Source organism: Rhopalosiphum padi, chromosome 1 (genome assembly GCF_020882245.1).
Source record: "Rhopalosiphum padi isolate XX-2018 chromosome 1, ASM2088224v1, whole genome shotgun sequence".
NCBI lineage: Eukaryota > Metazoa > Arthropoda > Insecta > Hemiptera > Aphididae > Rhopalosiphum > Rhopalosiphum padi.
Window position 1 is genome coordinate 65,193,177 of NC_083597.1, and position 25,679 is coordinate 65,218,855.

General features: G+C 30.7%; 1 protein-coding gene and 1 pseudogene across 1 annotated transcript in view; one reads left to right on the plus strand and one right to left on the minus strand.

Moving 5' to 3' along the window:
• Positions 1-25,679, plus strand: part of LOC132918031 (uncharacterized) — a 225,907-nt gene that overhangs the window by 188,231 nt on the left and 11,997 nt on the right. The window contains exons 14-17 of the mRNA XM_060979081.1: positions 4,645-4,686; positions 15,983-16,012; positions 18,351-18,398; positions 22,402-22,431. Coding sequence (XP_060835064.1) covers positions 4,645-4,686; positions 15,983-16,012; positions 18,351-18,398; positions 22,402-22,431 — 150 coding nt within the window. The remainder of the gene's footprint in view (positions 1-4,644; positions 4,687-15,982; positions 16,013-18,350; positions 18,399-22,401; positions 22,432-25,679) is intronic.
• LOC132918534 (uncharacterized) lies at positions 8,427-9,651 on the minus strand (annotated as a pseudogene).

Consider the following 25,679-nt stretch of genomic DNA (forward strand, 5'->3'; position numbering starts at 1 on the left):
TTGTATAACTATGATTGTTTTGCTGGTTGTTGTTGAATAATTAACATAGTAATTCATTAACTAGTGTATGGTTGGACATTGAACTCAATTTCCATGAGAGTCACCTCGTCCATTTTCCATAGAATTGATTCTATCGCAGTTAATATTAAGAAAGTCATTGTGTGAAATTACATTTTCCAGATTTTCTCTGGTACCAATATGATACTAGTTAGCTCACCGTGACAACTGGTTAATTTCAATGATACTTTGCTATTAAAGTTTTGTTTTTAGTAAGTGTTGTTGCGATCCGACTAAGCGCTACTGTCAAATCTCTCAAAATAACAATATTCGGATGAGATCGACAAATTTGTTGGGATTTGGTTAGCAAGGAGTGCGAGCACTAACAGACCACATAGTTCTAATCTTGGAATAAATATATAGTTTTGAATATTTTCAATTGGGAAACCAGAACTTTTGAACATAATAATAATTTGAATTCGATTTTTTTATCGTATTTTTTTGTATCGTATGTATAAACAATATATATAATTATTTTGGATTTTAAAACTAATGGTTCTAATAGTCCAAGTGGTAAAGTTGTGCAATTAACGATAATATGGTTCTTATCATTAATGTTTTAAATTTAACAATATTGACCTTGTCGAGTAACTGATCTAACCTTTCTTCTTATTATGTATACCAATATTTTTGATTACGTTACCATTTGTAATCATTTTATTTGTATTAATAAACTGTCCAGTTGGTGAGAGGCCTTATAAGATTTATAGATGATTTGAATACCATTATTTCAACTATACACACCGCTGGCTAAGACAGTTATTAACTATTCTCTTGTACCTGGATTATCAAATTTTCATCATTTTTACTTTGATTTGTGGCTAATATAGATAGAATTTGATGTTATTTTATCGTCAAGCATAACCATACAGGACAGACGCTGTACCTTATGTTACTAAGATTAGTCACTAACCTTACAATTTCTCCGCAGTATTCGTTACATATCTTGTATGAACAAGATGTGGATTTTTTTACAATATAATATAATTATGTTTGAATAATAGCTCAAATACTTATTTTAATTTAATAATCTTATTGAAATTTATTACGTATTATGTTATTTTTTACATATTTTACATTCTTATGAGTTGCAAGCACTTGTTTTTGTGATGATTTTAAGCGGTTTATACATAATTATAATCAAGGCTGGGATTTCTATGCATTTTCATGTTTTTTTCCTTAAGTTCAAATTGATTAATTGTCAAATATATCCACGATTTTTCTTATTCTCGATTAAATAGAACAATTATATTTTTGTACAATTTGAACATAATGCATACAGTTGCATATACATAAATACATTTTTAAAAATATTGTTAATCTGAAATGGTATTTATTTAATGAATGTATATAATTATTGGGTTATTTGTCCAATCGAAATACATATACCACCTATAATCTATATTAACTAAAATAGACTTGAAACTAAAGAAGAATGAGGGATTTAAAATACTTCTAAAAATGTGTAGCATTATAAACGGTGAGTATGAAATGGCAGAAAAAGATATTACTTTAAATCCCGGACAAATCACGTAATTTAAATATGGACCAACAACGACGTGGAAAGAAGATTCAGCCAATCTAAATATATTCTTCAATTCAATCGCCATTGATTATAGGGGACCGTATAGAATTATTTTACACAAGATTTAAATAATTGAATAATTCAGATACATAACGTATTTTTAACTTTTTGAACAAGTACTGAATTTAGTAAAACAATAACAATAAGGTACAATAAATGTATTCCTATTATATAAATATACTGTATACAATCATACACATACTAAATTACTTTTCTAAGTATGTATTATTATTAAAATATTTTTTTTTAAACAACCGATGAGATAAATTCTTCTATTTTGATCTTCACATTGGTTATTAAAATCGCCGCACTTGACTCATCAATTTTATGTCTACCTCTCAATAATAATATTCTCCCTAAACACCTCTCTAATATTTTTGCCGAAAAATGTTGAGCCAAAACCCGTTGGCACCTTATTCATCTCCTTATTCACACACAATACAGAAACATATACTATATAACCAATTCAAACAACTCAATTAGGAAAACTACTAAAAGACTTTTAAACCTAAAAAAAATGAAATTCCACCCATTAGATATCCTGATAGAACTTTCGTCTTGACTAACTCTGAAAAATCAAACCTGTTTGCCTCTCAGCTAAAAAGCGATTTCACACCTGTCATCCAGAGATAAATAACACTGACCACACATCCTTCGTTGAAAAATACCTAATTGCCTTGTGCTGTTCCAATCTTTGATGATTCAAGGAAACCGAACCTATACGACCTCTTACCGAAACCTATAACCTAGCATAACTATTAACAAACCGAAGAATAAAACATCAACCCAAAAAAATCATTTTACTTTTAACTTTTATTTTTAACTCAATTTTCTGTCTCTCCTTTATTCTCCATTCCTGGAAACACTCTATAATTATTCCGAAACATGATAAATCCCCAGACCTACCCTTTCCTTAACGACCTATCAATCTCTTATCATCCTTCTCAAAAATTCGAAAAAACCCAGTACTACACAGGTGTGTTCCTCGACGTAGCCCAGACGTTTGACCACGTCTGGTACACAGGTCTCCTTAATGAAATTCGTTTCCTACCAGCCCCTAATATTTAATTATGAAATCTTTCTTGTGTAATCGTTCCTTTGTCGTTCGTTGCAAGGAAAAAATCTCACAAATCCACTACATAAAAGCAGGTGTCCCGCAAAGTAAGATACTAGCTCCCACACTGTTCAACTTTCTTACTTCCAATATTCTACATCGTCACACATCACTCTTGCTACTTTTGTAGTCCTTAATAAATAATTAAAAAAAAAACTTTACGCCGTCCCCCTGTTCCAGTGAAAAAAATAGTAGAGAACCTCTGTCTCCCTGCGCACTCCTCCAATTCTGAATATAAATTTTTTACAATTATTAAATATTTAATAATTAATTTTGGTTGGTATTTTTTTTTAGCCCAAACCCGCGAAGAAATTATTCGACAAATACGTTCGTAAATTATTATTATTATTATCAGTAAATAACACGTATACATTAAATAAAATAATTAATTATTAAAATGATTCAATATAAAATAAAAATAAATTAAGGATACAATAAAATTATTGCTACAATCCTAAATATTCAATATTAATAACCACAACCAGCCAATGAATTATTAGAATATGGAGTTGTAACAAGTTTGAACTAGAAATTTTCTATGTCCAGATTATTTATGTTATTTGAAAATTATGAAATATAAAGTTCAAATAATTAATTGAAGTTAAAAAACTGGCCGGCATTAATGTGCTCGTTTTATTTTAAGTAATCCACCCCTTTTTTAGAGACCTCTTACACCCTTTTTTTCTATTTCTTGATATTTACCAATTTATCAAGCAACCAACTGCAGTTCAAATCATCGTATTCCCAAAGTACGTTTGATTGTTTCATAATATGATGGTCTCCTACACGGGCACCATATCAACACGCAATTATATGTGATTGTGCTGAAAATCTGAAAATAAGCACCATTTCGACAGCATGTACATTTGCGATTTTTTGAATTTTGTTATATACATCCTTTTGCGGATAATTTGCGTGATTTTGTCGACTAGTTTTCAATTTGTGCGGACAAGTGGTTTTTTATCAAAATAATGTACATAACAAAATTCAAAAATCTCAAATGTACATACTGTCTAAATGGAGCTCTGAAAATATGTAATGTTACTATGCCGCTGTTCGTATAATATTATAATATACATAAAAGTTAAATTATAATTAATTAACTTTCCGTGTAAAATAAACAATTAGGTTTTGGTTTATAATGTTACATACCCTATACTAATAAAAAAAATGTTAATCTACTCTGTAATGCATATAATTCATATGTACAAGAGTGTAATGCACTTTTTTCCTGTTATTAAAAGTTTACTTCGCAATTTAGGTTATATTTAATATGTATACAATACGATAAAAATTATTAGATCCCTTAGCATTAGTATACTTAGATTTAGATAGCAAAAGTTTAATAAATAAGCAACTTAATATTATCGAACGACTCATTTACCTACGTAAGATTAATTAATAATATAGGTACAGTAAAAATTATACAATATATACCAATTTTGGATTATTAAGAAATTGATATTAATATAATTTTAACAGGTAAAAAACTAAATGATGTAACACGAGAAAAATCGTTATACACGTGTATTTGTAAGTTATTAAAAAATATATACACAACTCAAATGAAACGTTAAATTTAATATTTACGAATAATCTGTTTTTGAAGAAATTGTAACTCTTCTCAAATTATACTCGTAAATCAAAACAATTAAACAATATATACTGGATATTTTTACGTAAATAAACACTTATATTTGTTTTCATAATTTTAGAAAAGACCAAATAAGAACGCTTTAACATCAATAGAATTTTTAAAACATTTGGAATCGTGTTTGAAACATAAAATACGTTAGATCTTTGATTTTAAACATTTTAAGAATTATAAATTATACCAACATATAATGCGCGTGGTCTAATACAATATGTCATGTTTTATTATTTCTAGTGCAATTTAAAAATGGAGTGACTGAAATGAATACAACAATTGGTAAACTTACAAAATAAATCAATGTTATGTAGATTTGTAATGCAGTAGATTTTTATAGGTTAAAAAATTATTAATAAAATCATGTCCTAGTTAATTTTGAAATTATATACGTTTTTAATGTAACTTTTGAACATAGATGGAAATAGTAGTTCTCAACCATATTGTAGTCACAGACTGCCTGATGACTTATTAATTAGGACTATAATTTCCATATACGGTTTAAAAATATAATTTTTTTCAGTAAAATATACGGACCGTGAATAAAATCACTCGAAAGCTTTATTGTGGTAATTTCCTGGAATTTTAAAGTCCTACCAACTGATTAAATAAAAAAACTACAGAAATAAAATTTATAAATTTTCTAAAATCTAATAATTATTAGGAGAACGCAAGACATACATATGTTATCTCCATCTTAGATATATACCAGTTGCGTAGCCAATGCTACGTGCTCTGATGTCCCATACGAATAATATAATACATAATAAAGGATACTACGGCGTAGTCTTATGTTTTAGGATAACAATTACCCATATATTTTAATAACATAACGCGCAATAAGAATACTACGACGTAGAAATAAATATCTATATGTAATGGGGGAGTATTTACACATCTGGGAGGTAACGTATTAGGCCCAGACAATAGGAGGGTTAAAAACATACCTATGACTGTAACCTTCGGAGATGAACGAACTCCACGATACATTATATTATTATAAGCCTATAATCAAAATATGATTTCAAATTATCTCGAGTTCTGAGAATCTCGAGCGAGGCTGACCACACGCGCACGGGCAAGCGTCACTAGATGTCATATAATATATCATCGCACGTGCATCCTGAAATGCGTAATAGCGTGAGAACGAATAACGCACTTAGGAATAGGCCAGAGGACACATGTTTAGTAGATCGGGGGACACTGACTATATAAGTGACCCTGGACAGGACTCCAATAGACATGAATTATCAGGGTTAGCGCCCTCACGTCTGTCTACATCAGAATTTAGTCATTTGGACTTAGAATATTTTCAATTAAAACTATAAACGGCACTTCGAAATATTTTGACACTTTTTATTTCGACACGACCTGTGTTTTCGACAACCAGTTGTTGGCCCACTACACCAAGTACGTGCAGTACAATTGTACAAGGTATACATATAGTTATTAATTTGTTGTGTATAATTTTGTCAATCAATTTTGAATAACATTTCCTTTTTGAAATTCCTGGCTACACATCTGATACATACAACATAGACAATTTTAGTTCAGTAGAATGTTTTGTTATCTTTAATTTAATTATTGTATAATCCATCAGGTCTGTGGTATAATCTACCTATTATCAAACTTAAATTTAAGAATATTAATTAAGGAATCCCATAGATTATTAGTTATTATTAATTTTATAATATTAAAGTGTATTCAGTGGCGTAACGATAGGGTGGTATGACGGGTAATGGGCCACTGGCCAATGACTCTAGAGTGCCCGTCAAAAAAAAAATAGTACATAAAAAACAAATCACCATTATAGCGAAATTTATAAATACGATCCTCTTTAAAATATATGTATATTCTTGTAAAATAAAATAAATTTAATAACTGATCACGATTATATTTATAGATTATTTTATTTACCAGTTCATCAATATTGTCGATATTAATATTATTATATATATAATGATATTGTTATTTGTAGAACAGAAATAACAATGAAGCGTATCGCAATCGCTTGTCTCTGAAACCGAGCGTAACATTTATAATTTATAATATTTTTTATTTAGATACTAGATTAGATTAGAACTATTATAGGAAAAAGTGACTGTCGTTCAGTCATTGTTATTCGATGTTCTTTTAATTTATATTTTATTTTGTTATTAGTCAATGACGTGTCGTTAATCGTTGACCGATTTTGTTTTCGCATTCTGCTGTGAATCAGTGATTCGTATTCTTATATTGTGATCAATCATGTCGTAAAAAATACCCAATGGGTATGAAAAGCGTAAGTAAAACGGCAGAACAAGAAAAATTATTAAAATTGCCTAAAATCAGTAGTTTTTTTTTCTAGTACCACTCCTCGTGAAAATAAAAGTGAAATAATAATTAAAAGTGTTAATACCGAGGTTAATAGTGAAGAAAGTGTTGAACTTAGTTCTGTAGATACTGAAAAAAGTGAAGTATTCGCCCCAGAAATGTTGTCATGCTGTTCATATAAAGGTACGAATCAAAATAAATCTTTTGATATTGTTTTTAAAAATATTATTGAAATTTCTTCTGATCCGACGGATATAGGACATTTTAAAGAAATCGTTTTAGATGCTCAAACTAAACGGTTCATAATTGAAAATGAGCATAGTAGACCTAAAGTTAAAGGGCCTTTCGCTAAAAATTCAGACGGTAGATCTTTTTCAGAAAAGTATTATTTTACAGTGTCCAAATCTGGTTTAAAAATCGAACGTTCGTGGCTATGTTATTCGATTATACTTCAAAAAGCGTATTGTAGGTCATGCTGGTTATTTGGAGATCGCACATTCACTGGCTTTCAATAAATATGGACTACAGGTTATTGTGATTGGAAACATATAGTAGATGGCATTAAAAGACACGAGCAATCACACGTTCACTACATTTCCTGTCTAGTATATGAAAAATGATTTTTGAATAAAACATTAAACGAAGAACTATAGTCTATTCAAAATAAGACCGGACCTCGGCGGCGACCAGTTTTCGTTTGCGACGGTCAGGCACCTCCCCCACCATAGATCGCGTGTCAGGCCGAGCCGCAGAAATTAGCCACGCCCGTGCGCACAACTCGGCCGCCGAGGTCCGGTCTTATTTTGAATAGACTTATAGAACAGAGTATAAAAAAAAGAAAAATTATTTTGGCGTCCGATTTTAGAGAGAATTTTAAATATTACTCTTACATTAGCTATGCGAAGTTTACCTGTTTGCGGTCACAGAGAAAAGCTCGGTAGTGGAAAAGGAGAAAATGGCAATTTTATTTGTTTTATTGAGTTACTTGCAAAATACGATCCAGTACTAGAAAAAATATTTAATCAGGGTAATAATAAAGTAAACTACTGTAGCCCTAAAATTCAAAATGAACTAATACAGTTAATTTCAAATAAAGTCGAAAACGAGTTAATACTTAATATTAAAGAAGCTCCTTTTTTTCCATTATAATTGATACAACGCAAGATATTTCAAAGGTTGATCAGTTAAGTGAAATTTATCGTTATTGTGTTATAGAAAAAGATGAATACGGAAACCCAAAAATGTTTGTGTAAAGGAAACTTTTTTAGCATTTCATGAAGTTGTTGATCAATCAGCCTCTTCTCTTTCCGAACTAATATTGCCGAATATTGAAAAAAAGGGATTGTCTATCGCCAAGTGCCGTGGTCAAGGCTATGACGGGGCTGCCAATATGAGTGGTATGTATAATGGCCTACAAAAAAGAATTAAAGACATTGAGCCAAGCGCTGCTTATGTCCATTGCTCTGCTCATAATTTAAATTTAGTTGTCAATGATGCTGTGAAAGAAGTAACAGAAATGGAAATCTTTTTTGATGTTGTTCAACGAGTTTTTGTTTTTTTTGGACATAGTATAGTAAGATGGCGTATATTATCAGATTTAATTAAGGAATCCAACAGTCAAAATGGGTTATCAATAAAAAAAACTTAATCCCTCAAGATAGGCTGGTCGTTATGAAGTTTTTGCGCTTAAAAATTAGATTTGTTGAAATTCAAAAAGCTTTAACAAAAGTTATACTTTGCAGTTCTAAGTTAGATGCGCGAAATGAAACTGAAAGGATTAAAAAAAAAATTGAAAATTATAATTTTATTTGCACTTAAGAGGACGCCATACCCGCATGTGTTGTCTGGATATGCGTCAATTGTTCGCCGAAAATAGTTCGCGCGACAGTTGCTCGCGCGTCTAATGTTCGCCTGAAAATTGTTCGAATACGAAAATTGTTAGTGCATACATTGTTCGCATGTTTACATAAAATTAAATAAAAATAAATAAATAATAATAATAATAATAATAATATACTAATAAATAATAATACATATAAAATAAAATATAATGTTAAGTATTTTTCCACGTTTATGGATGTCAATAATATGAAGGTACATAGTTTTTATATTTGCAATTGAAAATTGTATGCAACACCACGAAGATAATCAACTGTTGTACGGTTATTATAATCTACACAGTGCACATATTTTTTTTAAATTTCCACTTTTATTTTTATACATTTTTTTTGATGGTGGTTCTTGACCCGCGACATACTGTTGAATTTTTAAAGTATTAATACTTTCTTCTTTTTGGAGTGCATATATAAATCTCCAAATTGATGGATGTTTGGATGAATTAATTGTAGACGAAAAACAATTGTGCCATCTTTCAACTGAATTATTAGTTCGTGAAATGTCTGCCGCTACTAAATCATAACAATTCCATACACTAATGGGGATAATCGGATCTCTTCTTTGGCCTCTACGATGCAAACGGCCAATCCAGGTGCCCTCAAAGTAGTCTATAATTGACATTAAAAGTTCTTCATTTTCAGAAAAGTATTCAGAATCTAAAAGTTTTTCATAATCTTATATAACTTTGTTTTGTTGCACATAAGCAAGAGCAGGTAACATACGAATATGTCAGGCAAATTCAGAATCATGTATGTAATTTTTTTGTAACCCTGCTTCTTGTAAGTGGAGCCAAATACATTGTGATAGGTGAAAAAAACATCCATTTATTGAGGTATTTGGAAATTCAGATTTAACAGCATTCATCGCTGCTTTTTCAAAATCCATCATAATAGACTCGGGATTTAAATTTTGGATTAATGATTTAAGAGCCTTAAACATTTGAATATATGTGTAATGATTGAGAAAATGCTAGTAAGTTAATCGGGGACTATTATATATTTCTAAATCATTACTTGTTAAATAATTATAAATTGATGATATTACCTCTCTGATTCCTGTGTCGACTTGCTTGTTGCAATCGCAGTTCGTATTCAAGATATAACGTGATGTGAGGTCCATGTCCCCAGCACCCCCACCTCCAAATTTTGATTCAAAACCCATACCATTCGTTTGTTCCTCATTTGTACCTGTTTGTACCTCAAGTAAAATCGTTTGTACCTCAACGGTTTTCCAACTATCCCTACTTTGATTTTGGGGGTGCCGAGGAAACGCAGTTTAACAATTAAATACAAGTACTTGGATGAAATATTAAAATTTAATTGATTAATTATATCCTTCCAGCATGTATTAGTAGGACTTTTCAATAACTTTATTCCCTTATCAAATATATTAGATTTTCTCTCTGACAAAACTTTAAGGATTTGATCGAAGTCAATTTTCGAGGTAGGCGGTATATTGAAATTTTGATACTTAGTCACCTAGGGTTAACAAATAAAAAAATATGATATATATAATACTTAAAATTGGATCGGAAAAGTAGAATAAAATTGAAATTGAAAAAATATTCGGAATTTTTTTTTACCATATATTAATCAGTGACCCGCTTGTAACCTACTGTACAGCAGAGCGACATCCACTTACCCACCTTTTTTTAGTTTTTTTTCTATAAATATCGATAAACAAATGTTTACTGATTCGAAAAGCTTAAAATTGTTTAATTTTTACTAAATTTATCAAAGTCATGAACATTAGCAAATTATTTCGTACGTAAAACGTTGACTATAGATATCATAGAAATTCAGATTGAGGCGATCGTGGTGATGACTTTTATGTTTTTAAATTACTTAGGTCACCACTTCGATTCCATTTGCCACCCGAAAATATAAATGTATCGAGATTTTGATCAAAATATACGATTTATATTTATTTATATTTTTTTTTTTGTTAACCTGTAGTACACTGCTCTATACTGATATAAATTAAATATGTTCAGTCTTCAAAAATCAAACCATTAGTTTAATCGAAATATCTTCTACAATTAAAAAAAAACCTGTTAAAATCGTAATTTTTGATAACTTTACGATACTTAGTTTCAAATTGTATCAAATTCGGTCTATGTAGAGGCAGTAGGAACAAGGAATTATAAAATCTAAAATAAAAAATATAAATTAATATTTATTGGAAAATCGAAAATGGCAATATTATTATTTTCGTATCGACAATATTTGGATATTTACTACCTATTTATAAATCGATCACGGCGGCGACTATACATAACCGGTGTCAACCTATTATTATGCAATACAGTTACTCGTGCGCTAGGCGTGGGAATATGATTACATCTAGACACCATAATAGCTTATAACATTAATTTAAATATTTTCTGTAGTATGATATATAGTAATATAACAAATTCAATGTTTTTGGCAAAAACTAATTCAAGTGATATAATTAGTATCTACCTATAAATAGCGTCACTTATAAAAAATGAATTACTGATATTTAGGTAAACAAGCATACCTATACTTACCTATTATTATATTATATTAAAATATCTACGCTGACAGACCATTTCCACTCAGAATCATCCATGCAGACAGAATTTTTCCTTATTATGGAGAAAGTGCTGAGAAATTTTTACCTTCAACCCAAGACCCAACCAAAGTCAAAATAATATAAATATAATTAATATTGCCTACTAAAAACCACTCTCAAATTTGAATTTTTAAGTTTTTACTACTTCAAAAGGTGATGGTAGACACACAAATAATTTTTTTGATGATAATAATAATAATAATTATTATTATTATTTATAGGTTCGCTATTTTATAATAATTAATAATATTATTATTAATATCTACAATTAATATTTATTTTTAATTAATAGAAATACTTACCACACAATAAGATATTACAATGCTTAATATGAAATTATTTTTTTAAATCAAGTTGGGATTGTTGTGGATACACCTGTAATTAATTATTAAAAACTGTCAGTTTATTAATTATTATTAAGTAAAAAAAATACCTAAATAATCTTATAAGTTACTTACCGTTTTTTGTCAAATTGAATACAAATAAAACTACGCAATACACAGTATGTACAACTATGCTGTATGACAGTAAAGATAAAAATGATTAAACAATTATGGAATATCAATTAAAATAGTTTTAAGGAGAAAGAATGGAAAATCTAAATATAATTTGTTATTACCAAATATATTAATATTATAAACTCTATATGGTCAATTTAAAAATAGATTTTTTATAATTAAATAGAAACGTTGAAATAAAGTATGTAAACATTATGTAATATATTTTTTCAACTACGTCTAACGACAGAAGCTTCAGAAAGCAAATTAAAATAAAATATGTAATATAAATTTATTACACGTAATATCAAAAATAAACATTTACACATTTCTGATGGTTAATAATTATTTTGTAAAGCTTATATACCTATAGATAATAGATATAGTTATAAAAATATAGATAATAAAATAAAATGCTATGTAGTCAACTTCAACAGTTAAATATAATTGAATATAATATTGTACAAATGATTAATTTTTATAAAAAAAATATAGGTACCTATTTAAAGGGCGGTGGTCGTTTGGGCGAAGGTAATAATTTTGACCAAAAAAATAGTAGTCCGTTTGGGCATAGATTAAATATACTATAGTATATTTAATCTATGGTTTGGGCGACTATCAATTCAGATCATTTGTACCGTTTGGGCGAGTGAAATTATTTTTACCTGTGTGCGAGGTATATCATTTTTGCCACCAGCCGAAGTAGGAGATGCATTTACTGAGTTGTTATCAATTATGCCAGCTGACAATGAATGTGTACAATTTGCCGATTATTTTTTGGACACCTACATAGACGAAAACTCAGAGTTCCCCCTTTATTTGTGGGCGTCAGCGCCAATATTTGACCATCCTAGAACCACAAATGACCAGAATCATTTCATTTTCACTTTAACAAACAATTTTACACACCACACCCTCATTTACATCAAGTCATTGCAGTATTATTAGAAATCCAGACTGAAAATATGATTAAAATCAATTCCATTTCAAAATATATCCTTAACGCTCAACGAAAAGAAACTATAAAAAAAAAGAGTTTGTGCAAGAAACATGGAATAAATATGAAAGTGGGAACATTAGCCAATTAGAATACATAAAATGTTTAGGTTTAAAATATCAGGCTAATAAATTACTTAAGGGTTAAACTGTACTATAATTATATTTTATGTAATTTTATTTATAATTGTTGACTTATTATTAATTATTTATGTGTTATATGATTTTTGACTGTAAATTACTTATACTTTATATGATTTTTGACTTATTATTATTAATTATTCATATTTTATATGATTTTGTTTAATTGATTGTTAGGTGTATATTATAAGCATTTTAATACCGCTCAAACGGTAGTTTTAGTTGACTAAACCCTCGCCCAAACGGTATATAGTTATTCGCCCAAACGGTCTACGCCCTATTTAAAATATAGTTTTAAAAAAAGGGTTGATTCACAATAAAGGTGAAATACAATTTTATTTTCAATTTTAGTCGTATTGTATACCTGTTTTAAAACAACTCTTCATACGTAAAAAAATTCGATTATTACGACTTTACTTGAGGTAACGTAACCTAACCTAGGTTTGGCATAATTTGTAAAGCACTGAGGTATAAACGATTGGTATAGGTTTAACTCGAAATTTAAAGGTGGGGGTGCAGCATTTCCTCGGCACCCCCACCTAAGAAATTTGGAATAACTGGAAAACCGTTAAGGTACAAACGATTTTACCTGAGGTACAAACGATTGGTATAGGTAAAACTCGAAATTCAAAGGTGGGGGTGCCAACGTTTCCTCGGCATCACCAAAATCAAAGTAGGGATAGTTGGAAAACCGTTGAGGTACAAACAGGTACAAACGAGGTACAAACAAATGGTATGGGTTTTGAATCAAAATTTGGAAGTGGGGGTGCTGGGGACATGGACCTCGTGATGTGATTGATTTATATATTAAAATAATTACACCTTTATTTTTAAATTAACTATTTATTTATAATTAACTTTATTTTATAAAGACATGAATTATATTTTTACAAATGTTTAAATAATATATACGCCTTTTGTATAACGATCTGTGTATTCTTTTACACTCGCTTATGAATCCTTATACAAAAAGACGGCAACAACACACCGGGGCCTGTCGGCGACTACCAGTCTCCTTATATATCTAATTCTTATACAGATAAGAGTGTGTGCGTGTGTATATGTGCATATGTGTCAGTTTTATCTTATATTTAAAGCTATCAATTATTATAATTATTATACATATGTTATTATTACAATTATTATATATATTATTGTATACTATTAAATATTATTTATTATACATTTAACATTTAAGATTTATGATGACTAAGCGCACATCATTACATATCTATCTTCTTTTTTGTCGGGTAGAAGAGCGTAAGCAGAAGGAATAACATTTGAATAATGTACAGCGTGAATGGTATATAACTGTTTAAACGGAATAGGTGAACAATTAAAAGTGCCATCGCAAAACCAATTAAGGCAATTATTCATTAACTCCAAACTATTTTTTGTTGAAAACAATAATATTCTTTTTGTATCCGATTTGTTATAAAAATGAAGAAAATCGTCGCCATTTGTCGTCTTTGTAAATTCTTCAGGAATATCAAAACTAAAATTTATAGGGTTTACAGGAGCATTTAGTTTAGTTCGACGAGTACGTTGTATTGTTCTTTTCAAACTAGCTACGCTGGGTAATTGACCCACAACCGATAAGGGAACCTAAGAAAAATTATATACACGTTAACGTATTGCTTTAAATTTCAAATAAATGATAAGTTTTTTATTGTAAGCCAAACTCATGGAAAATCTTGTATTAAATTAACATTTTTATAAATATTTATAAAAAAAATACTAAACAAAAACAAATATTTCAAATGCCTATAAATAGCATTAAAATAAACCTTAAGTTCTTAACACAAGTTTCGAGCACTTTTTCATAATTTTAATTTAGATTCAAAATATTTAGATAATTTAATTTATCTGATTTGCTAAATTTCCTATGACTCAATGACTTGTAGCAGCGGAGGTTCGTGTATCGTGTTTCATGTTATAGATTAATTCCTTAGTATCCACTTGAGCATTATCTGGTACATGATTATGTTCATAACTTTTGACAACTTCGTCATTTTCCACATGAACACGACCACCACACTTATATTTTTTATACAATGAACATTTCCAATACGTTTTTGTTTCCATTTGTTTTTCGCGGTAGAACATGTAACTTTTATGTACGAGTATATCTGTACCACGATCACTTTTTACGTATTTTAAAACCATAGTAATTAAATACTTATTGGGGAAAAATAAAATTGGATGGTCAAAATTACTGGTTATACTATTGTATGATTTATGTGACAGGTAAGTGTTAGTATTAGTATTGTTATTAGTACTTAGTAGATTAGTAGATACCTACTATTCCAGAACCCATTGGGATTTTTGAGCCCATTATATTATAATGTTCGATAACGAGATAAGTTATCGATATAATTTTAAAACTTCACACATTTCACACTAAATCAAATAGTATGTTATTTATAAACTGCCGTATAGATTACAAAATATATTACATGATAATCAAATCTTATTACTATTTTTTTTTTACGAACAATTTATGCGCGAACAATTGTCTTATTCGAATAATTTTCCTGCGAATAATTGTCACGCGAGGAACTGTCGCGCGAACTATTTTCGGCGAACAATTGACGTGATACCATTTTTTATTATTTGTAACAAAATACAGGTTATTTCTAACCTTTTTATTTGTATTGTATATTTTTTGTAGGCTATTCCTCATATCTCCTTCTTCCAAATTTAAAAAATTAAGGGCCCGATTGGATTAATTTGCCACGGGCATTAAAAGTTCTGGTTACGCCACTGAGTGTATTAAGTACATAATAATTGTTTCATGTTTATATTATGAAAAATGTAATATAATCTTGTATAATAATTGGACATAATATAACATTATATTACAAAGATATAATATAAATAAAATAATTTCTTTTACTATTGTTACAATAATAATTAAAATCACCACAAAAAATGTTAGTGCCGTAAATGGTAAACTTAGAATATCTTATTTAAAGTAACCACTGAACAATTTTATTTGAACTCCTGAACTCCAATATGCGTTAGATGTTTTTTTTTATCAGCAACCCAAGAATAAATGTAAAATTTCTAAGTATTGCCAGGAGTATTGGCCTCTCGGACCACCCCTTGAATCTGCCACTAATATCATATACGTTTTTCAGGATTATATACAGAAGAATATATTTCAAGTAGTAAGTATTTAATTAATTTAAAATATTCTATATCATTCCTCATATAGTTTTCATTGTTTTCAATCTATAATAAAGTTTATTAAATACATGGTAAAAAATACTAAATTATGAATTATCCAAAGCATTTTGAGTGACTAATGATACTTGGAATTTATTCTAAAAATTGTTGACTGTCGTGGATTTAAAACATATAGTTTCGATCGCGATTTGTTGTAATATCATCACACGGTAATTCCAACATTTACAACTAATCTAAATCACTCAGTTTATTTATTATTTTTTTTTAATGCAAAAATTATATTAGATTCAATAACGAAAACTGTTTGTGTGCCATAGCCGTTACTCCGACGTACGTCGAACATTTACGATGTTTAATCCCGTCCACTGATCGTTTTGGTGAAGCGCTCTTCCGCCACAATACATCGTTGCCACCCACGTCGTCAACCAGTTCCCTACGCAGTACGCACGCCCGTGCTTTGCTGGCCGAAAACTCTCGCGTTGTCGCCTGGTGTTTCATTTTCGGTGTACGGATCCGTTTTCCTTTGTTCCGTACGACGTTACATATTGTTCATCGTTGTATCTGCGTTATTCGGACGGTTCGACTTCGCGCGTGTCGGTGCGCCTACTGTTTTACCATTGTCGTCGTCAACGTCGATCAGTATTTTCTCTTGTTCCGAGTCGATCGTACACGTATATTATTAACGCGCTCCCCGGTGTGGTTTATAAGTCACTTTGAGTGCGTTTTCCCGTTCGCCAACACGTCGTGTTTTTCGTTCGTCCTATTTGGGTGTCACGTGATCCCTATACGTGGCCCTGTGGTGCAATGATGCGCCGTGACTTGTGAGTGCCTCATCTATTCCTAGCAGTCAACTACTTAGTTGTGTCCGACGCTCGCCGTCCGTTGTCGTCTACGGGTTGGTATCAGTGTCGTAACATCGCCACCGTCGTCCAGGAGTCATCTGCTGTTATCAGTGTTGTCACTCACCATCCAGATAAGACCATTTTCTTTGTTTATATTATATTGTATTTCATACGCATGGCGTAACCCATTCACGGCCGCTTGCGTCTAATGTTATGTAATGTATTGCTATTCCCAAAACTGTTATGTCCTTTGTCAAGGTATGATCATACATTCATACCCCCCTATAATCCATATGCTTTTAATGTGTATATTTTATTCTGTAAAATAACAATCTGTTTCGTTCCTAAGCGCACACCCATAATACGGTTTTACTCTTTTTTCTTGTAGTTGTAGGTACCCGTTCCTCTATATCACATACATTATTAAGTTTCATCACGTCCGCGAGTATCGTGCGGCCAGCTAGCGATATTTTTTTAATAGCTCCGTGACGATGCGGAAACAAAGTATTACTGATTAAATTATATTATTTACGCAATTTAATATTGTATTAAATATAATGTTGGAGAAAATTGTTATTTGTGTATGAATATTGGTAGAATATATAAAAAGAGATTCACTTAATAGTCCTAGTTTTCATTTACCCTTGGGCAACTTTATTTAGTATCAGAATTCGTGCTAATTTTAATTTATCTCTGAACCATATAAAATAATTTCAATATAATTATTTATAAAATATGATTGCTGCTGCGGTATTATCGACTGTAAACTTGAAAAACTGGGTAGAAAATAATAACACGCGAAATTGCTTTTCTTTTCACTGGGTGACGTCCTACTATTACAGCATAAACTAAAGTCTAAAATAATACGCCTATCGGAACACAAATAGGCCGGCCGGTAATGGGAACTAACCATTAACATAATAAATAATTTAATAATAATAAGTAAATATAAATAATAATAAAGACCGTGTTCCGGTGGACGTGATATAGTGTTGATGATGATAGTGATGGTGACGGTGATGGTGAAGGTAACGATGCACAGCATACCCGAAACGTGTAGTAAAACCAAAAATTAGAATACGTTAACAAACTACCGACGGTAAGAGTGCGCGCGAGAGGTAACAAAGGTAGCGAATGTACTGGAACGCTCGGGCCGTTGTACCGCAGTTATCTCTCCCTTTTGCTATCACTACTCAAAGTGATGTTCGTCAGAACAACGATAGACGCAAAGAACAATAATAATAGAATACTATTATAAGGAGTTAATAGTTGTAAAATAATTATTATTAGAATAATATATTCATATATATCATAATATATTAGTCGTATTTTTTAATATTATATATTTAATACAAAAAACTAAAAGTTTCGGTCAGAGGCTTTTTTTTGGTAATAATAAAATAATTATAATTTAATCATATAATAAATAACAATAAATCAATAAGCACTAAAAAAAAAATATTTTCTTATGTTACAGTAAGAAAAGATAAATTCCATACAACAAAAATTAGTGATGATGATATAAGTAAGTTAATAAATAATTTTACTAAAATCAGATGGAAATGATTGCGCGCAAATACGCCCGTAAAATCAAATACTTATATGTTCACCGTATATCTGCTTTGATTATAGTCTTCCTGGTAGGCTAAATTGAAAGCTCAACTGGATCATAACCAATGGTTGATTGGCGCACCGAATTAAGGCACTTATTTTATACACCGGTTTTATTAGGACACTTTATATGGTCACCCGGAAAAAATTAAAACCGTGGACAGTTTGTACTATATTAGAAAGTAATAAAATTTACATGGTGGACAGTTTATGCTATTTCAGGTAAAAAAAAATTTTGAGACATGAAATATTAGACTTAATTGGTTATTACAAAACACAGGTAGTTAAAAATTTTAACATAAATAAATAATAATAATAATCAGGGATAGGATTTGTATGGAATAAATATTTACCAAAATATGTAAAAATATGTATTTAAATAAATTATTATAAAATAAACACGAAAATATAGTTACAAAAAAAATATTTATTTATTGAAATACATCAGTGATTGTCTGTTTTTCTTAATATAATATAATTGAGAAATAAAATAAAATAATTTAGAAATACAATTTATAATTCACATTCAATAGTGGAAATACTTTTAATTTTATGTTTGAAAAATTGATGTTTGACAAAAAATCCAAGTTTTATACTTTAATCAGCAGGGCTAGAATTAAATTCGAAATATTAAAATTAAATTATAAATATTAATTACGAATCTTCTATCTTCTTCTTATATTATAAAACGCTAAGGTCGCGCCCGATTGCCACTCGAGTACACTTGCTGTACTCGCCGTGGTTACGTTCACATTAAAAAGAATGCGCTTCGGTCGCCGCGGCCCACCGTTATCGCGCCCGCCCGTTTATTACTATACGATTATTACGATTATTACTATTATTATTATTATATTTCACTTTTCTACGGATTTGATATAGCTTTTTCCGTATTCGCGTAGTATACGTTATACATAAAACGAATATCGATTACAAATATATTCAAATTAACAAGAATGTCTGTGTGTGTGTGTGTGTGTGTGTGTGTGTGTGTGTGTGTGTGTAATGAAATACGAATTAAACGTGTAAAACGATGTATAACGCAAATTCAGTGACGGTTCGGAAACGGTTTAAGTACTCGAGATTTGACGTCAGTTATTAACTCGAACTGTAGTCTCCGGCAACTATTCCGGCGACGCTTTGATTAACACGGCGAATCATTTTTTGCATTTTGTTTCCCTTTTTTTTTTAATTTTTATTATTATTAAATTGTATTAAACATATGATTTTGCTGGCAACGTCGGTATATTTTTGTAGTAGATTAACTACCTACACTCTTGTTGTATAATAGTTACTGGTTACTCGACTAATAAAAAGCAGTATTTCAATATTTATGTACTAATTTTCTTTTTGAATCAAACACATAATATATTGCAAATGTTAAATATAAATGTTTTGGTATCAGCTTTGTTATTATGTATTTTGTAATAGTACTTATTAACTACCACTGAGTATGTTAAATTTGCTTATGATCAAATAAATAATAATAATCAATAAGTTTTAATTTATTTGTTTATATTATATTATATTATTTATTTGAGTCTAGAGATTTTAAATTTAATTATATTTCTATATAATATATTACAGTGAAACCTCTGAATATCGGACACTCTTGGTCACCAACATTTTGTCCGTTATTCAGAGGGGATACATTTTTGAAATTTATTTGTATAATAATGTACTATGTATGTACATACATATATGTAATGTTATTACTTATTATTTATTGTAAATTATTACATTTTTATATTTTTACAAATTACATATTATTATTTAAAGTATATTTTTATACATGTTGTACATATTTTTAAATTATTTTTGTTTGAAAAAATCGGTGAGCTTTGTTTGTTTATAATTACACCATCTCCTTACAATCTCATTAGTAATATCATTCGCTAATGTTACAGCAGAAGTAAAAATAGAATTGCTCTTTACCTCTATTGATGAAATAAAATGACTTACGCTCTTTACAGCAGACATAACATCCTGTAAACTTGTTATTTGATATTTTGAAGTTTCTGCTTCTTCAGGCTCGTCTTCTTCCTCATTTTCGGGCTCATCAGGATCATGGATGCCCGTTAGATTGGTGTAATGAGTTTTAATGATTTTGTCTAATTTAAAATATGTCTCTACTTCAACACTGCTGTCGATCAGTGTGATGAGAGCTAAAATTTCTCCATCTATTACGGATTGTTCACCAGTATCAATTGTTCATCGACTTGGTGACTGAAACCACATCGCAAGAATCATTTTTTTACAGTTTCAGGCTTGATTTGGGCTTGAGCAGAAGCCACCCAATACACAGCGTCCAAAACATTTATAGCGCTAGATTCTCCATCATCCAAATCAGCAACTGCTTTTTGTAACAGTTGCTTACGATAGACCTTTTTAAATTGTTGGATTATGCCTTGGTCCAAAGGTTGGCAGTGAGACGTCATATTTGGGGGGAAAAAGACTAGCTCGACAGTTTGCAGTTTAAGATGGGGATGAGGAGCTGCATTGTCGACAAAAAGTAGTACTTTTCTTTGACTTTTAATCATTTGTTTATAGAATTTCATGAGCCAGTCTGTCATAATATGTGTCGTCATCCAGGCCTTTTTATTCCAACACCAGTCAACAGGAAATTTATTTACGTCTAATTTTTGGAAAGCTCGCGGTGGTTTTGCCAAACCTATGACGAGAAGACGTTCAAATTCACTTATTATAATATTACAGCACAATAGCACAGTCAACCGTTCTTTTGAAACTTTTCCACCACTGCACGTTTCATTTTTAAATGCCATAGTTTTATTGGGTAGAACTCTAAAAAAAAGTCCAGTCTCGTCGGCATTGAAGATGTCTCGCTTTTCATATTTATCGATTATGTTTGGCAATTTTTTCTTCCAGTCATCAACGGCTGAAGCTTCCCCACAGATAGATTTAAACGAAATGTTATGCCTTTTTCGAAATTTTTCCAGCCAACAATTTGAAGCTTTAAAATCGTTTAATCCGTGAACTTCAGCAAGTTGTTTAGCCTTTTCCTGTATTATTGATTCGGAAACTGGCAAATTTTTTTCTCGAATTTTGCTAAACCAGACCAAAAATTCTTTATCAATCACACTGCCTTCACATTTTCACATAATTATCATAATTTTCACATAATATATTTAAAAAAAAAAGGTTTTTTTATGCTTCTCTTATTTAATATTTATATAGAAATAGATATACTTATATAATCTTATTATTAAAGATATAAACAAAAAGTATAATCTGCAAAACGTGGGTTATATGTTATATGTTATATTATGTCAGACGATGACATCGTATTCGCTTCATACACGCGTTCTTTGAATTGTAAAAAAAAACATTATCATCCCGCGTACCTGTATATTGTGTAAAATGTAGTAAATTACAGTAAACGGCTATAAATAATATAACACTATATTACAAAGATATATAATTCCGTATTCCTACTACGATTACAATAATAAATTTTACCACATATAAACTAAAAAGTAAAAAATATTATTGTCGTAAATGGTAAACAACTGAGAATATCTCATTAGGTGTAAGCACTGAAGAAATCCATTATTTTCATATATGAATACGATGTATTTTTATTAGCCTTTATAAGAACAAATGTAAAATTTCTAAGTATTGTCATCTGTATTTTTTTTATCATTAGATTATCAATGTAATTATCCATAATATAACCAATATTGCCCACATATTTAACTAACAATAAGAGATCTTTCACCCTTCATCCAGCATACTTATAAATTATAATCGATAAGTTTTTTCTAAAATGAATGAAATTCAGGCAAACGCACCAACAATGTATATATATGAATTTATAGTAGTTTTTAATGTTTATAATATTACATAATTGATGTATACATAATTAGTACCTATCGATTAAGTATATCATTTACAAATTTCAGAATTTTTGAAACGAAAAGAAATTTCTATGGGTAAGTATTTAATTCAATCAAAATATTTTATATCATTACTTGCAGGGTGATTCTTTTATCAAACAACACTCATTATTTCAAAAAGTATTAACATTTTTCAATTTTTTTTTCAAAATTTTTAGTTTTATGTTTTTCTAAAACTATGTAAAATTTTTATTTTTTTCACTCTTATATTTAATAGTGAAAGCACTCGACTTTTATTTTCAAATGGCAACCTATATTTAAAATGACATAAAATAGTAAGGCTTTTTTTTATGAATTTTAACGTTTAAATTATTATTTTTCGTTAATTCATTAACGAGATATAGCTTTTCAAAGTTGGGTGGTTTTCGGTTTTTACATGGGTAATAAATAATAATAATAATAGGTACATATTCTCATATGTAATAAACTCGTTATCGACTATCGTTCAACTCAGTAATGATAATGAACTTTATACCTGTAGCACAGAATATATAGCCTTTAGGTTAGGGCCAGTTGGTGGCAGTCGTCCAAAGATCTACCACTTTTATCATTTTTCGGACAAGTGCTATCACTCTAAATAAATGGGTACTTTTTGTTTGTAAAGACTGCGGTATAGGCATAGACCTTATACTAATAGACGGTACATGGTAGTAGTTCCGGCATCCACGCGTAAGGGCGCTGATCAAGGTAGTACATGTACACTGCACATGCGCACAAGAACCATGGGATTGTACAATCATTGTAACGGTGCGTCTTAGTAATACTCACACCGCGTACTATCACAGTTAGGAAAGACCGCACCACCCACCTGCATCCACCCCAGATGTCCGTCTATTAGTATAAGGTCTATGGGTATAGGCAAAAACCGTGGACTAAGATATACCTTATACCTTTATATGGTCCGTAGAAAAAACAAAGAATCAAATGGCGTATAAAGAGATAACGAATATCAAAGACGGTAGAGAATAGAGATTGTGCACTGTGTACAGTTTTTTGAACAATATAATCCTTACATATTATATCATAACTCGATCAATTACACAGCAGCATTCTATTTATAGAATAAAATATTTAAATAGTTCAATCTATAACCATCGGCGTAACTAGCGGGCCTATTCCCCTTGTATTTGTATTTAGCCTCCCTATAAGGTTTTACTTTTTAGCCTCAATAAGCCTTAAAATTATTTTTAACTTTAGTTTTCTAGGATTCTAGTCCCTGTAACTATTATTATTTATTTGCATATGACATATTCGACTTTAGATAACGTGAGAAATGTTATAGATAAAGTTAGTAAAATTAAAACAAATAAATAAATATGATAATTAAGATAACTAGTCAACTATTTAAAAACAAGTAATAAAATATATAAAATGTTAGTATGGTAGGTTATAGTAGGTATAGTAAATTATAATAACATCGATACTAATAGCAATAAAAATCACAGACGAGTATTTAGTTCTTCAAGCCATTTTATAGCTGTTGGTCCACCCTCGTGTAGTTTTGTTAATCCTTTTTTGAACATTGTAATGGGACACGACTCAACCATATGTTTGATTGTCTGCGTTTCTCCACATTCGCAAAGTGGAGAGTCTACCATTCCCCATTTGTGAAGTAGGTAGTTGCATCTTCCTTGTTCCGTTCTTATTCGATTAAGCGTTGTCCATATAGCCCTTATGCCATCCCAGCCAGGGACTTTTTTAAATGGTTCTTTGATCAGGTCTTTATTACGGGGTTCTGACTGTTCCCAGCGTCTCGTCCATAGGTACTCAACTGATTCGCTTTGAGTTTCTACATGCCATATGGGAGTTCTAGACTTAAGGCGTAATGGCGGATGTTCGAGGATGTCAATTTGTAGTGGCAAAACTGGTAGCAGGCTTTTTAGCTTATGTAATATCTTTGTGGTGTGTGATAGTCTCCTTAAGACTGGGGGGGCTATATTCGAAAGGGTGGGTAACCATATTGTCTGAGTGGACCTGACTGTACCTGATATGATACGCATGGTATGGTTTAGTTGTACGTCAATTTTAGCGCAATGAGCGCTTCTAGCCCACACGGGTGCACAGTATTCGGCTACGCTATAAACCAACGCTAGTGCTGTAGTCCGGAGTACATTGTTGTGGCAGCCCCAGGTGGTGCTAGCTAATTTAGCCATAATGTTGTTGCGTGATTTTAGTTTATTTTTCGTTCCCTCCGGGTGTTGGTTATATGTTAGGGTCCTATCAAATTTCAGACCGAGGTATTTGGGACATTCTTCTGATACAATATTTTCCCCATCAATTTGTATCTTTAATTCTCTGTTCGCTTCTCGGTTGTTAAGATGGAAAACCTTTGTTACAGACTTGCTTGGATTTAGTTTTAAATGCCACTTTCGAAAATATTTTTGTATGATTATTAGATCATCGTTTAGCGTTTCCTCAAGTTCTGTGAAGGTTCTGGCTTGGGCGACAAGTGCTACATCATCAGCGTATATGAATTTTCTTGAGCTCGTGCAGGCAATGTCAGCAGTATATGTGTTGAAAAGAATTGGTGATAATACAGTTCCCTGTGGTAGTCCATTTTGTAGTATTTTGTAACTGCTTACTTTCCCATTGAGAGATACACTGAATTTTCTGTTAGAGATTAGGTTCTCTAGTAGTCTTAGCGTTGTTTTACATTTTATTATTTTAGCCAGTTTTAGTAATGTCCTCTCTTCCAGACCGTATCGTACGCAGCTGACAGATCCAGAAAAACTGCTCCGGATTTTTTCTGCCGTTGGAAACCATTTTCAATGTGCGTTACTAGTGCAAGGGTTTGGTCACAACAACTTCTATTTTTCCTGAAACCGGCTTGTTCTATAGGCATGGATTCTTCTAAGAGTGGTTCTAGGCGTCTTAGGAGGAGTCTTTCAAACAGCTTGTACATTGTTGACAGCAGGGATATAGGACGGTAGTTTTTTGGGTTACTGGCTTCTTTGTTGGGTTTCAAAATAGCTATCACTTTAATTTCGCGCCAGAGTCTTGGAAGAACATTAGTGTCTGCTATTTTACTGGCCAATTTTGAAATCCAGCAAATGCTTCGTGGTCCTAAATTTTTAAGGAATTCTGGAAGGATTCTATCTACTCCAGCTGCTTTTCCGTTTTTCACAGATTTTAATGCGTTATAGACCTCTTCAGCAGTGAACTCGTTCATAAGAGTCGACTTTTCTTTGCAACTCCTTAGCTCTTCTTGGAATTCCCTTTTCACCTCGATTTTTTCGTTTTTATGGGGTTTAATATTTGATGTTTTATATAGTATATTAGCAACA